Genomic DNA, 17,418 nt, shown 5'->3' on the forward strand with positions numbered 1-17,418 from the left:
AAAAAATAATTATTGGAAGTAGGAACATAGGAAAATGAGAGATTTCTTGGATAATTAAAAAAAAAGTAATATAAATATGTGCTCGCAAAGGCTTTGTTTTCGAGATACAGGGTGTTTCTTGTAGTGCTTACTAACTGGATTTGTCTGAGGATTACTTGAAAGTTGTTTGAATTATTTGTCTCGAAATCGATAGTAGATACGACAAAACTACACAAAAAGGTGGAGTACTCGATCAAAGTTAATTTTTACATTTTTCTAAACTACTATTGGTCCTTCGAAAAAAGTTTCAAAATTAGCATATGACATAATGAAAACATTATATTCAAATATCTATATCAAATTTAAGTTGAATATCTTGTGAAAGGCAGGTGCTATAAGGAAAGAACTTTCAAAAAAATCAAACTTTAACACCCTGTATCTTAAAACAAAGCGTTTACGGGCCCATATTTAACGAGTGTTTTTTTTCGAGGTATATAACTTTAAGTTGGCATTACTGTTCAAGATGACGACCGATTTAACAGCTGTCAAGTGATTTATTCTCAGTTTGGTATGGCAATTCATCATGAATAGACTCACGCCTGAACAACGCTTGCAAATAGTGTAATTTCATTTCGAAAATAATGGTTCTGTGCGGAATACGTATCGCGCACTACGTCCATTTTATTTTGTTTAGCGATAAAGCGCACTTCTGGTTAAATGGCTACATCAACAAACAAAACTGCCGCATTTGGAGTGAAGCTAATCCCCAAGTGTATGTCGAAACACCGTTACATCCAGAAAAACTGACTGTTTGGTGCGCTTTATGGGCTGGTGGAATCATTGGTCCGTACTTCTTCAAAAACGATGATGGCCAGAACGTTACAGTCAATGGTGATCGGTATAGAGCCATGATTTCTAACTTTTTCATTCCTGAATTGAACAACCATGATGTCCAGGAGCTGTGGTTCCAACAAGACTTCGCAACATGTCACACAGCTCGTGCCACAATCGATTTATTGAAAGACACGTTTGGTGACCGCCTAATTTCACGTTTTGGACCTATGAATTGGCCTCCAAGATTTTGTGTTTTAACACCGCTAGACTACTTTCTGTGAGGCTATGTAAAGTCATTGGCCTATGCGGATAAGCCACAAGCCCTTGACCATTTGGAAGACAATATTCGTCGTGTTATTGCCGATATACGGCCACAAATGTTGGAAAAAGTCATCGAAAATTGGACGTCCAGATTAGACTACATCCGAGCCAGCCTTGGCGGTCATATGCCAGAAATCATATTTAAAATGTAATGCCACAAGATTATCTTGCGGATAAATAAAATTCATGTCAATCGAATAAATCATCGTTGTTTTATTGCAATTTAAAGTTCTATAGCTCTGAAAAAACACTCTTCATAAGACATTTTTTTCTTAAAATGGCCTGTAATTTTCGTTTGTACCTCCAATTTAAGAACACCATGGATGTGGTCGCCAAGTGTGCAAATTGCGCGTAAATGAACGACCATTCGAAAGCCTCCCCGACTTCTCTTTAAATTTTTTCATAAACCTCATTTAGATAAAATTACTAAACCATCATTAAACCAACCCCTTATCTCTCTCAACCCCCTCCTCCTCCCAAACACGCCCACCCTCCCCCTCCAAAAAAAAATAAAAACCAATTAACCCCCTTCTCACCAACTCTCCGTCAAAATCTGCGACAAATTCATAGAGTGTAATAACCCTACGTTTCTACGCAGCCTTGCAGAGGGGGAGTATGGGGGACGAAAGGGAGGAGGGAGACCCCTCCACTGATCGGCTCTGGGTGAGACTCAGTGCCCTCGGGGAGGGGAACGTGTTCGCCGTCCTGCCCGAGCTGTTCCGGAAAATGATTACGCAGGATTTGCTCTCAAACGCGGCCGAACAATACGATATGATCTTTCCGAGCGACGAGCAGTGGAAGGAGAAGATCTACTACCGGCTGGTGGAGCAGCAGAGGAAGGCTGATGCTGCTGAGATTGCTGAGGGGTGAGTTTGATCTGAACGCCTCAAATTACATTTTTTATCTACTTTAAGGGTATACATAGTAAGTTTTAAGTATGAAACGGCTTGCGCGATTTTTACAATTTTTTAATACGTTCGTAGTATTTGCATTGTTGTCAAATCTACCGTTTTTCTGGAGACCCTTGATTTCGAAATCCTTAAATAAGTAATATTATTTATATTTTTATTTAATATTCCCTATACCTTAATGTAGTATTTCCGAGTATCAGGTGTCCAAATTTCGTTGCCTAGTGAGGGAATCTCAGAAACTCTTTGAACTGGAAAAAAATGAATGGCACATTTTTTTACAAAATTGATTTGGTGAAAAACGCTTTATTTTATGTTGTTTCCAAGCTATAATAAAAATTTGGAAAATGGCGTGAAATGAAAAGTTCTCATATTTTCTTTATAACTGTTGCTATAAACATGAAACAAAAACATTCTAGAGGTACTTTTTCCAGTAAAATCCATTAGTAGTATAATCATTTGTTTTTTATTGCAATTTGTTTTGAAGTTATAAAACAAACTGGCGTCTTTTCAAATACGAACCATAAAAATTTCTATAAAAAATTACCGCTTCTTTTGTTAAATATATAAATTTCTATGAAAATCATCAAATCTTTCAACATCACACAGTAAATCAACCTTTCTATGATAATCTGTGAAATTAAGATAATTAAAATTTTCGGTGGCCACCTTGGTCTCCGGCTTCAACACCGTTCAATTTTTTCCTTTAGTCACATTTAAAGAACAACATTTATAAATTTGAAACTGTTAAAAAAATCTAACGGTGCTATATCCGAATACCTTGATAGCCACCGAATATTTCAATTATCTGAAGTTCACAGATTATCATTATCACTTGGTTGATTTACCGTGTGAAACTGATAGATTTGATGATTTTCATGGTTTCATAGGAAATTTATATATTATTTATATATTTTAGAGCAAAAAAAAAACTATTTTGTTTTTTATGGATAACTTGACATGAAAAAAACACAAGTTTGTATTAGAACTTCAAAACTAATTGCGATAAAAACTAATGATTAGACCAATGGATTCTACTGGAAAAAGTGCCTGCAAAATGTTTTTGTTTCATGTTTATAACAACATTAATAAAGAAGTCAAGAGAACTTTTCATTTAACGCCATTTACCAATTTTCTCTTATAGCTTGAAAACAGTTAAACTTATGTTTTCACCAAATTAATTCACTCAAAAATCAAGCCAGAAAATGTGCATTCATTTTATTCTAGCTCAAAGGCATTCTTTGATCCTCTCACTAGACAACGAATTTGGGATATCAAGACTTATTATTGTATTTTATAATTTAATTTTTTTTTAATTACAAGGTGTATCATAACCTCGGTACGAAACTTCAGAAGATTTGTATATTATATATGGCATCAAACAGTATAGGAAGGTACTTACATTGTGTAATTTTTCCACAAAATCTACGATGACGTAGATTTGTTCTGATTTTCACAAATATTTAAAAAAAAGTTCAATATTTAAAAATACAACAGCCTGATCTTTCATTATACATATTAACATTGTTCTTATGAACAAATTCCAACATTTCTATCTATTCTGAATGATAGGAAGATTCCTTCCTTTAGGGTCTACTCATATGTAGACACAAACTTGAACTTAATCTGCATATCATACCGATGCATAGAAGATAATTCCATCATGCGAAATATATAGCATTCTCGCCCTAGAAACATAAACCCATGTATTATGAAATCCTTCGAATATATGCTCCTCAAAATATGGTTCTCCTTCAAGTGTAAGCCACTGTAATCGATAAACAATGAAACAATAATTACTCTCGTAAATAGTGTACAGTGCATCCCATTTTGGGTGAGACAGCCAGGTTTCTCACTTGTTATTTAAGATAGAGCCTTGCGGTTTCACGTTCCTCTCCTACTTTTTTTTGAAACTCAAGTTGGTCTAATCAGATTTTGCATAACTGTTTCCGTTCAAGAGATACAGGGTGATTTTGGAAATTGATACTTTTCGGACCCCTTCTTTATCTCCGAAGTTATTAGAAATAATGCTGAGCTGAAAACTACGTCTGAATCAGAATTCTGCGTAGAATCCAGTGGCGTACTCAATATTTTTTTTCGGGGTATGGTTTTGAAGATTCAACACAAACTTATGTTTTTTCTAATGGAACACCATGTGTATCATTACTTCGTTGAATTCGTAATTTTTTTCCCTTCAAAATGATATATGACACTATGTAGGTGGGATGTTCAGAAATTTTGAAAAAACACTAAAACATCAAATAATGCAGATTTTGTGTTAATGGGCAATGGATTTCCCATAGAAAAGAAGAATCAATAATGATAACAATAATTTATAGCGATGACAGCTAGATCAGATTGGTTTTTTCCCTCCAATGCCTACTTGATAAAACAACGCTCCCAAATGCATAGTAGCCATAATAACAAGGATGTTTGTGTCATCAATGACCTACTACTTTTAAAAATCGAAAGTAAAAATCCTCTCATTGAAACATAGAAAATTCATGGCCCATTTACAAAAAATCATCATTATTTGACGTTTTAGTGTTTTTTTAACATTTCTGAACATCCTACCTACATAGTATCATATATCATTTTGAAGGGAAAAAAACAACGAATTCAACGAAGTAATGATATATAGGGTGTTCCATTGAAAAAAATATAGGTTTGTGTTGAATCTTCAAAACCATACCCCGAAAAGAAATATTGAGTACGCCACTGGATTCTACGCAGAATTCTGATTCAGACGTAGTTTTCACCTCAGCATTATTTCTAATAACTTCGGAGATAAAGGAGGGGTCCGAAAAGTATCAATTTCCAAAATCACCCTGTATCTCTTGAACGGAAACAGTTATGCAAAATCTGATTAGACCAACTTGAGTTTCACGAAAAAGTAGGACAGGAACGTGAAAACCGCAAGGCTCTATCTTAAATAACAAGCGAGAAACCTGGCTGTCTCACCCAAAATGGGATGCACTGTACCTATGTGTTGTGATAAGTAAATATCGCTAAGGTGATTTTTGACACTGATGATGACGAACTGTCAGTTCCTTGTCCAGTTTATTTTAAAATAAATTGCAGTGAAATTTCTCTGTCAACTTCCACATTAAAGGTAGGATTTTATGTAAAATTCTTATTAATATTATGTTCTGATTTGATTCAATTGAAAAGAGTATTCCAAACTTGTATTTCGGCATTTTTACAATTTTTGAGAATGCAGGAATGATTTTTGGAATTCTTAGTAGAAGAATTCACAACGTAAATAGATAACTGAGTATCTTTAGCATATATATGGCAAAGTTAGACTATATAAATAGGGTATGAGTAAATCGTATATCTGAAGGTTTTCTTTTTCTAAAATTTAAGCGTTTATAATAATAATAGTTTATAAATGGTACTTGGCTAGATTTTTACTGGGTTTTCAGCAGTTCATCACCGAAAAGACAACTCTATCATTAATTTCATCATAATGTCTGAAATTTCCGAATTTTTAGTCGAGAATGGTCCCAAACTATAAGGTTAAACTCATACTGATGAAGAAGTCATCGTCAAATTCAGTTCTATTTTTCCTAGAAACTTGAATTTCTCTGTGTAGATTCGGATCTCTAATACTGCGGTTAAATTCGTTAATAAGCAATAATCGACTAGAGGTTCCGTAAATATAGACATTTTGTTTTCCAGATAATTCAAGATAATTTTGGGGGGGCGGCAGATTAAAGCGAAATTAGAGTTCTGCTGATCTTTTAGCCTTAATATGTCAAATCTTAAGGGGGGCAGCAGAATTTTAGGGTAGGCCCGGCCCCCCCTGGCCCCCTCAAGCGTCGCCACTGTTTATATGCAATCAATTATATTCATCATTGGCGTGCATACGGATAATTTTTTTTGAAAGAAAAAAAAGGTAGACCACTGAGTTATCTCAAGCTAAAAATCATTTTCTCCCTTTCCAGAATGTTGGATTCCATACACCAGCAAAATCAGAACGAACCGAAATTACATGATTGGAACATCATACCGAAAAACGAGAGGAACGAATGTGACGAGTACGTTCCGAACAAGATCGGCAGAAAGAGGTTGAAGTACGGACCCAACCCAATCACATGGACCGTGAGCGATCTGGCGAAGGCGGGCTGTCTGCTGCACTCGCCCCCCATTGGCACCGCTTTCGAGGACGAGCAGGAGATGAGGAGGGTCTACACCCTCATCTACGACGTCTACAGATGTGAGTTGAAACGGAAACTTTCGATTTTTTATAAGACAACACTAACAGCTTCATAAACGAAGTTCCTTAACGCGGTTTGCGGTACTAGTAAATTGGCAGAAATCGTCACGTAAGGAAAAGGCGTTATGTCCCATGCAAAGGAATTTTCTCTCTTCATCGCGCCAGATTGGGCAAATGTCAATTACTCCACGAGCAGCAGAAATTGTGGCCATGGAACATCTGGCAGCGCTGCTCTATTCAATTCGGCGTCATAGAGCTATCCCATGAGAATTTGTGTCTTATCAGCCAGCAGAAAGACTTTGAAGAACTACTCACGTTTGTAAAATGAATATATCGCTCCTAGAAGTGACAGTATACAATAGGTAGGTTAGATTTTAAACTGAGGATCTCCAAAATCCTGGAAAGTGAGCCCTCTATTTTACCAAACCAGACAGTAATTGACCAATAAAGAGTGTCTCTACAAAAGGTATTTGCACCGACAGTGTCCTGTCAGCAGTCCCAGCATTACCCGAAGTCCAGCTGATGGTAGCTTCAGGAGCTTTTTTTTCAGGGTGAAAGCACCACAAATTTCATTGCCTTTGCAAGACCCAGAGTATTTAATTCTTTCAGGGGGTGTTCCTATTGTCCCTCTCCCATTGTTGGACCGCTGTATTGTAGTTGTATTTTCCAAGCCCACAGAAGGGCTCAAGACCAACAGGTGTCAACCTTGATGCTCTTTTTGCAAGTTCATCGGCTTTTCTATTCCGTATTGATCTAAATACTCGCCCCTTTGAGGATTCTTTTGAGACACTCTTTGGCATAGTGTAGACAGCCAGTGTCTCTCTTCTATGTAAAACAATATATTTAGATAGAAAATGTTTCGAACGTTTCTTGTGAGGGTATTCCAAGCGTTTGGTCCACGCCAAAAACCTTGGACTGAAAAGGAAAGGAAAGGGTATTTTTTTTAGAGCTATAGAACTTTAAATTGCAATAAAACAACGATGGATTATTCGATTGACATGAATTTTATTTATCCGCAAGATAATCTTGTGGCATTACATTTTAAATATGATTTATGGCATATGGCCGCCACGGCTGGCTCGGATGTAGTCCAATCTCGACGTCCAATTTTCGATGACTTTTTCTAACATTTGTGGCCGTATATCGGCAATAACACGGCGAATGTTGTCTTCCAAATGGTCAAGGGTTTGTGGCTTATCCGCATAGACCAATGACTTTACATATCCCCACAGTAAGTAGTCCAGCGGTGTTAAATCACAAGATCTTGGAGGCCAATTCACAGGTCCAAAACGTGAAATTAGGCGGCCACCAAACGTGTCTTTCAATAAATCGAATGTGGCACGAGCTGTGTGACATGTTGCGCCGTCTTGTTGGAACCACAGCTCCTGGACATCATGTTTGTTCAATTCAGGAATGAAAAAGTTAGTAATCATGGCTCTATACCGTTCACCATTGACTGTAACGTTCTGGCCATCATCGTCTTTGAAGAAGTACGGACCGATGATTCCACCAGCCCATATAAAGCGCACCAAACAGTCAGTTTTTCTGGATGTAACGGTGTTTCGACATACACTTGAGGATTAGCTTCACTACAAATGCGGCAGTTTTGTTTGTTGACGTAGCCATTCAACCAGAAGTGCGCTTCATCGCTAAACAAAATTCGCTTATGAAAATCGGGAACAACGGCAATCTCATTTTGGGCCCATTGGACGAATCTACGCCTTACTTGATGATCATTTGGTCTATTCATGATGAATTGCCAAACCAAACGTAGAATAAATCACTTGACAGCTGTTAAATCGGTCGCCATCTTGAGCAGTAATGCCAACTTGAAGTTATATACCTCGAAAAAAAACACCCTTTATATTGATTGATAACTTGCGAAATATTTATGGGAGACCCAATTCCATTCAGCAGGCAAAGAGTGGCCGCATATTCGAATTATTTTCTCAGCGCGATTGGCATTAGTTTGAGTTTCAAATGAGAAAAGTTTTTTCCTTTATTTCATATATTATCAGGTAGCTTTCAAAAATAGCTCCTCTATTGGGAAGACATGTCGCATCCATGCCCCCTGCCCTTTTGCATATATGTTAATACGTCCCAGCGGCAATCCGTCATGTGACCCAGATATAGCAGATTTTATTCATTTGAAGGAATCAGTCGCGTGATCATCGGCGCCAGTCATAACTTATTTCCCTTTCCAATTTATATTCAACAACGATAAAATTTGAAGAATTCGATTCGACGTTATTATGCCATATAGATAACTACTGATTTGGTCTCTCTCTTTGTTTTTCCGCAGATAAGAACGTACTGATGCAGGCCCTGAACGACATAAATTTCTTCCAGATCTTCGAGCAGGTGAGTCACGATCAAAGTTATGTCCGATGGACATGACAAGGTTGCGTTGAAATCATTTATCGGGGTGGAATTGTCTGCCCAAATTGGTGTACCTACAAGGTATTTGATTGTTTTACTTGAATTGGTTGCTCCGATTTTTACGCGACCTTAAATTGTCTAGCGTAGTTATATATCACGCGATCTGGGCAGCCAAACTGATATCCAAATCTTCCAGTTATCGTTGAACAACATTTTCAGATAACCCATTTTGTTGATGCCCCACACAGGGTGATTTATTAGCTAATCGCAAAACTTTGCCATATGAGAAATCATGTAATTTCAACAAAAAATATAATGGGAACATATGTCCGATTTCAAGTACAGTAATGTGTGGATAATCCGAACAGAAAGTTGGCAGGACCCGTTCGGTTTATCAAATCATTCGAAGTATCGGTATCATATTTAATGATATCTATGTCCAATCTGGACGTCCAATTTTCGATGACTTTTTCCAACATTTGTGGCCGTATATCGGCAATAACACGGCGAATGTTGTCTTCCAAATGGTCAAGGGTTTGTGGCTTATCCGCATAGACCAATGACTTTTCATAGCCCCACAGAAAGTAGTCTAGCGGTGTTAAATCACAAGATCTTGGAGGCCAATTCACAGGTCCAAAACGTGAAATTGGGCGGTCACCAAACGTGTCTTTCAATAAATCGATTGTGGCACGAGCTGTGTGACATGTTGCGCGTCTTGTTGGAACCACAGCTCCTGAACATCATGGTTGTTCAATTCAGGAATGAAAAAGTTAGTAATCATGGCTCTATACCGATCACCATTGACTGTAAAGTTCTGGCCATCATCGTTTTTGAAGAAGTACGGACCAATGATTCCACCAGCCCATAAAGCGCACCAAACGGTCAGTTTTTCTGGATGTAACGTTGTTTCGACATACACTTGAGGATTAGCTTCACTCCAAATGCGGCAGTTTTGTTTGTTGACGTAGCCATTCAACCAGAAGTGCGCTTCATCGCTAAACAAAATAAAATGGACGTAGTGTGCGATACTTATTCCGCACAGAACCATTATTTTCGAAATGAAATTGCATTATTTGCAAGCGTTTTTCAGGCATGAGTCTATTCATGATGAATTGCCAAACCAAACTGAGAATAAATCACTTGACAGCTGTTAAATCGGTCGCCATCTTGAACAGTAATGCCAACTTAAAGTTATATACCTCGAAAAAAAAACACCCGTTACATATCATTTTACCAATTGGGCCGTTTGTATTATCCATACATTACTGTATTTAAAAAATGACAAATCTGCCATTCTTCAGCAATTTCAAGAAAAAAAATTGAAATGTAGGCCTAAGAGCGTTCGTTTACTCAAAAGACCCAATTTTATTTTCGATAAGGATTCAGCCCCCAAAAATGTTGGTATTTATTCGGTAACATCCTGCAGAACAGGTATAGCGTTCTTCAACAATTCTGGCGTTTGAGATAATGAAGAATTTACGACCACCAACCACTGCTAGGATCTTTCATTGAAAAAGGGTGGTCTATTTATGCACCTGATAATGCCTCATATTCATTTACGATATCGCGTGTTGGCAGGTTCATGGCAAAGTATTTGAAGAGATACGGTGGTAGGTTTGATAGATCAAAATGGAAAATGCCACGTACCATAAGTATATAAACTGTGCAGCCATTTAATGATGCATGCAAATTTGGCCTTTGCATGCGCCAGTCATAATGGTTATTTGGGGGTAACAGCTGTCATTTAGAAATGAAACTAATTGAAACTCGAGTTGTTTCGTTGAAAACAATGATAAATGTGATGATAATATTTAATCGAATAATTATATATTCCAAATTATTGTATATTGTTGTAAATATTTTTTTATCAAGAATTTTACGCAATTTTATGTGAATAATGAAAATCATTATAAACAATTGTTTCAGCATAATATTTGATTACTAACAAATTTTTTAATTCCGAAAAAAGTACATCCTCGCGCGGATCTCGAACCTATAACCTCCGAATCACTAGTCCAGCACTCTCACCAACTATCTGTTAGCCATCAATGAAATCGTAGAAAAAAAAGGCCAAATCATACAAATTTTTGACTTTACCTCGTAAATAACAAATAGCATAAGTTATCATCATAAAATTTGAAACAATTATAAACTATATTTCCCACTATCCTCTTCACTAGCTCCAGTCTTCCGTGCCTATTGTATGGCTGCTCTTCTACGACCTCTACCACAGGAGTTTCAAGAAACGGGAGACAGCTGTAAGGGAAATCGCTTCGAGGCTTTTCCACCACGCCAAGCTTTCCTTCGCGGAGAACGCTCTCTGGTGTCAGAGAGTGAAGCTGGCAGCCGCCGTTTCTAGGCTCAGGATCAAGTACAACGCTCTCAGTCTGATGGAGCTGCTTCCCTCCCATCTTAGAGGGGACCGGGTGAATAAGGAGACCCAAAACATTCCCGTGACGGTCTGGATCAACAACAGGAAATTCAAGTGAGTGGCAACATATAGCTATTTGAACAACTTTCATCCTCCTTCATCTGTCTATTCCTCTTCTTTTTATGTTTCTACTTCATCTCCTTCTTCTTGTTTGGAAGCTAGATTTCTCAGACCTTGTGTTCTCCTCTATTTTGGTTTTACTGTTCTAGGAATCTTCAGGATATCAGGAAACAAATCGAACAGGCCCTCAAGGTAAAATTGGTGGATGACCCAAAAGATCTTGGTCCCAACACCTTCAAATGGGATCGCCATTGTCCTTTAACAGTCGGCTTCCACTATTCCATGAGGACGCAACTGGCGAAGAGTAATCTAGTTCGAAATCATAAGCTCATTGTTCAGGTAAAAATTTTTTTTGCTCGCTCATAAGTTTTTATATCAGTGTCTTAACTGTATCCTCAAGACATTCTTGTGATTCCTAAAAAAAGTATTCATATTTTGGCGAAGTATTCTGAGCTACTATTCATTTGTCTATGTTTCACACAAACCTGCAAGCCATGCTAAATATTCCGAGTGGAGCCGTTCCCTCGAGTATTTTGTAGCGTGTGGCGCCATCCTACGGGCTTGCAAAGTTTCACCGCAATATCATGGTCAAATTTTAAACTGTTTTGCGAGGATATGAATAGTTTACGATGCATTCCTCGAAATAAAATGCAGTCTTGTATGTCGCCTTGATTTGATCGTAATCTTTCCAGGATAGATCATTTTGCGTCGGTGCAGCAACTTTCTGGAAAGTGGTGGAAGATCTGGAACTTTCCGGCAGCGTTATCCAGACGCATGTCAATTCACCTAGATCGACAGCGTATCTAGCTAATCTTTTGTCGCAGAACGAGAAAATCAAGAAATTGATGGCTTTCAGTGCAGGTAGAAGGTAAAATTTAATAGAAACTACTTAGATAGGATCTTTCATCACTATTCCTGCCTAACTTATCAGAAATTATGCTGCTGAATAGTTAATTTGGTTTTGAAATTTAACTGAGATGAAATTGTTTCAGGAAAATCGAGTATGAAAATTACCTCAATGAATTGGGAATGACGAATGTAGTGATATATTCAGATAAACTGGTTGATTTCGGTTTTGAGGCACCATGCATGGAAGAAGTAGTTGCTGTTTATGCCACTCCACCAAACAGTTACTCAGCAGTTACAGATCCAATAGATTTGGTACGTTTAAGAGCAACAGTTCACCCTTAAATTAATGTTCATTTTTCTTAATTCATAAATGATATTCTTTCCGAAGGTTTGCAGCAGAGGTGGTGATCTATCCATGTTGGAAATCCTGACGGAGTCTGAAGACACTCTAGAGGGAAGGAACAGAGTGACGAAAATACTTGAAGAACAAAGGAAAACGCTGAAGTTTGCCATGTCGAGACCACAGGTACACCTTTGACATATCTTAACATCTACACCTACAAAAATTACCAAAGTTAATTACCAACGCGAAAATGACAAGATACATACGGAAAAGATGAAAGAGCACTATCTTTCATGGAAGATTTTTGTGGTATTATATTTTCTTCCCACTTATCTTTTCCTTGAAGATAGGTATCGTGGACACCTGTATGAACATATTGTAAAGAGGAAGACCATAACACACAATTAGAGGCTACCACTAAAAAATATCACTGTTAGACTCATATGAAGACTTTCCCTTTCTATCAGATCCAGGTAGTCCTTTACGAAACCCACTCAGAATTGGACGTGGAGAACTTCGACATGGTCCAGACAACCCTCAACGAGATCAACAGGATAGCGAAGCTGCATCACGCATCCCTTCAAGGGCTGATAAGCCCGGACTACATGTCAAACATACAAATGGTGAGATCCATATTTACCCTTACTATTAATCCGCCAGTTAATCTTAATTCATTCGCAAACTCCAGCCTTCTGAACTGCTGAAAGAGATCAACAACAACGAAGAAGACAAGAAAGAGCGTGTGGATAACAAGGAGAAGCAGAGTGGAGAGAATTGTTCTGTCAGCATCCCCAGTTTGATGGGAGATGATCATTGCGACAGCCCCTGTGATCTCAAAAATGTCCATGTGAGTACTGGCAGATTTCACAATATTGTAAATTGAAGCAGTTCGAAACAAAACGAGTATGGCGTAGCATACTGACTGGCACCTCTGGTCATTAGATTTCACTAACAGCGTCAACTTAGCTAGTCGCTGCCTGAATAACAGTAGATATCCGGAAGCTTGAGCTTGGTAGTGAACCAAGGGTGAAAATAATTGCCAAAAACTGATATGCCGACCTTGAGTATCTTATCTCATTGTACCAAACAAAATGAATCAATTCTAGGTGCCCGAGACTGACCTCTTCGATACTCCTGAACTACCCTGCCTGTGTCCAGAAGAAACCAACTGCAAGATGGAGGACGGATGTTACTTGGCCCTCATACAGAGGAAGGTTGGGAAGGTAAGCAACGTTGATTATCTCCTACTGATCTGACCCTTCTTCAGAAAGTACTGAAACTCGACAACAAGTACATGATCCAGATGGCCGAACAGAGAGGTCTGTTCGGGAGTAACAGCAGCAACGCTTCCAAACAGAAAGGCTCGAAGCAGAACAGAAAGAAGCAACAGAACGCGAGGCAAGAGCCGAAAATGAGGAGGACTAGGAGAAGGCTGAAGGATTTCGAGGTGAGGTTTGGCTCTTTGTAATGAGAGAACATCATATGTATTATTCGTGAAATTGACTCCGAATCAGTTCAAAATCTGTATGATCTGATGAACAGTTTGAGAATAAGCATGTTAAGTTAATTCCGTAGTTTTCAATCGATCCGAAACTCCTTAAGAGTTCCGCAAGATCTGATATTGAACCGATTTGGAATCAAATTCACCGCCACCACACGCTCAAAACAAACAACCTTCGGGAACCGACCATCGAGCCGTCCGTGGCCGCCTTCACCACCCGATTTGGCCCTTCCAGGTGGCAAGGATAGCTGCGCCGACTCACTCCTTCCTGCGCCACGTGGCCATGGCCTGCCACGAGTGTCAGCGTTGCAGGCAGATGCAGGAGGAACTAAAGAGACCGCAGCGCCACCCTTACAAGAAGTGGTGGACTGAGACGACCCGTTACCTTTCCACCATCAAGTCCAGCCTCGTCAAGAAGAACCTCCTACCTCCGACGCGAACAGCGCCTGCGCTCTCGGCCAAGAACGTGGTCGACCACATGGTTAACTCGTCCATCCGGTTGGACGAGGTGGTCGCGAAGCACAATTCATCCAACCCGGTCCCTCTGGTGCCCAAGCTGAAGCTGACGAGAGAGAAGCCGGCGCAGAAGGTCCCCATGTTCATCCCCATCACCCTTGTGTCCTTTCCCCACGAATATTGCGCCAGTCATCCTCCGAATATTTGCGACACACCCAGCTGAAAGATGCGATCATTTGTCCGTGGTTCTACATTGTTCATTTGAATATATAGTTTACGTATACTTGAATAAAAAATTTTATAACTATAGTTGGGTGGAATCTTCTCGTAGAAGCGTCTGCTTCTTCTGTATTATCGAAAGCAATCAGCTGAATCAGATTACAATATAGTTCATCCCGGAACCGCTGAAGGAATCGTCAGTAAGGCTAAATTAGTAGTACCTACCCTATACACCTATCTCTGTAGTGAAGAGATGGTTACTCTGACAAAAGACAAAGGTTGGGTTTACATGCCGAGGATATTGCAGCTACCGTGCAATCCTACAGTCTTGCAAAGACTCAGCACAGTAGCCACAGTGGGCTTCAGGGGCATCTCCAGCGATAAGTTTTCTTCTTTGACCAACCTCAAGTTCTCCGGGCTAATTTCTTTCAAATCTATTATTTCCTGAGTATCCTACAGATTTATGAGGAAGTATTCATATGGTTTCCAGGTACTCGTGGTATTCTTCTTCTTTTCTTTGTGCTAATTCCCTTCAAGCTCAGCTGTATATTTTATGTTTTCTGCAGTTCTGAGAGAATCCAATAGTGGATTCATAGATGTCCTCTAGTTCGGTTTCAGTTCGTAGTAATCTTAACCTTAATTTCCTGTAACATCCTTCGAACCCTTCCCAAAAAACAACTGAAATGATAAAAAAAAATATAGCAACCAAATAACCACAACAATCGATTGTTACAACTGGGTATGTACTAGTACCACAGACTAAGCAAAATGATAATATATTTCGTCCATAGGACATCTCGGAAATAGAACTGACCCCTGAATCACCCCAAAGTATTTGGAGAACAGATGGCGCCGAAATCGAGCTGGAAATAACTGGTACGGATGACGATGAAAGTAAAACAATGGTTAAGGTGACTTCTAAGGTTATAGAAGGTAGGTTTCTTCTTGCTCTCAACATTCTTTAGTTAATTAAGAAGGTTCTAAGATGCAAATTTACAGAAGCGACTAGAGCTGGAGGTATCTTGGGTGTTCTGACAAAGGATCAACTCGAAACCCTCATATCGCCGTCTTACAAAGTTTGCTGCGATCCTTGTTTCGCTTCTCCTGGTGAACCTCATCACAGAAGGGTGCTTCCAGAACGAAGTGAAGATGTTTCCAAAGAAAAGGAATCAACGAAAGCAGATGCAAGAGACGGTCCACCTCCTAAAAGAAGGATGGTAACAGAAACCGTTAGAAATATAACCAAGGAAAAAGAAACAACGAAATCAGAAGTGAGGGAAGTTCAACCTGCTAAGAAACGAATCATGTCACAATGGGATGAAAAGCTTTCCAAGGAAAAGGCGGCTCCTAAACCAGTAAGTTTTTTATTGCTTCCTGGTAAAAAAACATTTAGTGATATATTCATCTTGCTCTCAGTGATATTATTATCACCAAATTTTGTATCAACCCGTTTTGGCGAGTCGTTCTCTAGATTCTAATAGATGTGCCCTCTCCCTAAGGATTATACGTGCTTAGTTCCGAGATCGCTGGCTTTGGCAATCTCTGCCAAAGACACCCAATCACACCATCGTGGAGAAGTGACTCTGCTGCCACGCGGTGGCCCTCATAAACGTGCCAGTGCCGTAATAGAGTGTGGTGCGACGCCCATAACGCCACCTCTCGGGCAGCCAGAGGCACTACACCGTTTTACCATTAATTATAGGTATGTTTCGAATACTTAAAGACCAGTTTTTTGTAGGTTCAAAATCGGGAACCAGTAAAAAAATCTTCGATATCAGTGAATGAAAATTTTTCCTGGATGACGCCTCAGAAAAAAAATATTTTCGAGGATCTGTCGAGAGACGCTTTTGGCAGAATAAGGAAAGATCCTCTCTCGAAGACGAAAAGTCTTTGCCCTACAGTTCCAGAAGATTCGCGTGAGAATATACAGGAGGAGAAGAAATATTCTACAAACAAAAATAAAATCAAAGTTGATAAAAAAATATCGTCACAGAAAGTTCGAGACTTGGTTAGTATCACGAACAGACTTCTGGGAGTGAAAAAAAGAAGTTCATTCAGATTGTTCAAATGTCGATTGGCTCAACGATCGGATGAGATTGACAATAAGGTTAGTTGATGTATAAAATAAGAAATAATTTTATATCGAAAAAAATGTCATCTTTTTTTTACAATGTTGAAATTAATGACGTTTCGAACAATTTAAGGTAATTGTGAAACCATCCACTACTTCATCTGGATATGAAGTAACAGTAAGGCCCAGTGGTACTTTCAATATAAATGCGGGACCTGTTAAAATCTTCAAATATAGCCTGGACCTCAGGCATATAAAAGGAAAACTAACGGAAGCAATAATAGAAAGGATATCAATGCCCACCGAAGCCTCAAAAATTAGATCTATTAAAGAGGTAAAATGTTCAAGTTAACCTAACCTAACCTGGGATCAAAACAAAATCCTAAACTTTTCATAGATTATTTTTCGGTTATCTAATTACCAAGAACCATTTTCAAATTCCAAAAGGCAAAGTTCTCAATAATAGTATTTTCTGTCACTTCCAGTATTGGCACTTGCCTAACCTAACCTTACATTATCTTACCAATCCTTTCACTTTTCAGTGAAATCAATGAAGGGAAAAAATCCTTCTACTGCTTACAATTTATGTATTGGATAAAAGATAATTTGCAACTAATAAAAATAAATGTTTCACAAAATGACAACATTTCAGTAGTTCCTGCAAAACTGATTTTCTTGCAGGAATGTCTTCCTACCTGCAGGAGAACTGAGGAGGGTGGAACACCTACCAGAGATTTTATGTGTGAGTGTTGTAAAAGACGTCATTCGTAACTGTTATATTGTTGATCAATCATGTAATTGAATTCCAATAAAATGTGTTGAAGTCTAGATGATTTTTCATGCTATTA

At 38.6% G+C, this 17,418-nt stretch overlaps 1 protein-coding gene across 3 annotated transcripts; it reads left to right on the forward strand.

The window, feature by feature from the left end:
- The first annotated feature begins 1,748 nt into the window (after positions 1-1,748).
- On the forward strand, positions 1,749-17,398 carry LOC123676237. Of its 3 annotated transcripts, none has more exons than XM_045612020.1 (17): positions 1,749-2,000; positions 5,990-6,261; positions 8,564-8,622; positions 10,821-11,125; positions 11,281-11,470; positions 11,824-11,999; positions 12,124-12,292; positions 12,369-12,506; positions 12,791-12,946; positions 13,012-13,170; positions 13,430-13,537; positions 13,591-13,770; positions 15,291-15,432; positions 15,499-15,854; positions 16,238-16,606; positions 16,704-16,904; positions 17,252-17,398. In XM_045612020.1, exons 1-17 carry the CDS (start codon positions 1,750-1,752, stop codon positions 17,339-17,341), a joined length of 3,321 nt encoding a protein of 1,106 aa, XP_045467976.1. In that variant the 5' UTR covers position 1,749; the 3' UTR covers positions 17,342-17,398. The 3 variants fall into 3 exon arrangements, with proteins under 3 accessions (XP_045467976.1, XP_045467978.1, XP_045467977.1); XM_045612021.1 differs by lacking the exon at positions 1,749-2,000 and adding an exon at positions 5,025-5,154; XM_045612022.1 differs by lacking the exons at positions 15,291-15,432; positions 15,499-15,854; positions 16,238-16,606; positions 16,704-16,904; positions 17,252-17,398 and adding an exon at positions 14,060-14,589.
- The last annotated feature ends 20 nt before the right edge of the window (positions 17,399-17,418 follow it).

The sequence above is a fragment of the Harmonia axyridis genome, chromosome 3 (genome assembly GCF_914767665.1).
Source record: "Harmonia axyridis chromosome 3, icHarAxyr1.1, whole genome shotgun sequence".
In the NCBI taxonomy this organism is placed as follows: domain Eukaryota; kingdom Metazoa; phylum Arthropoda; class Insecta; order Coleoptera; family Coccinellidae; genus Harmonia; species Harmonia axyridis.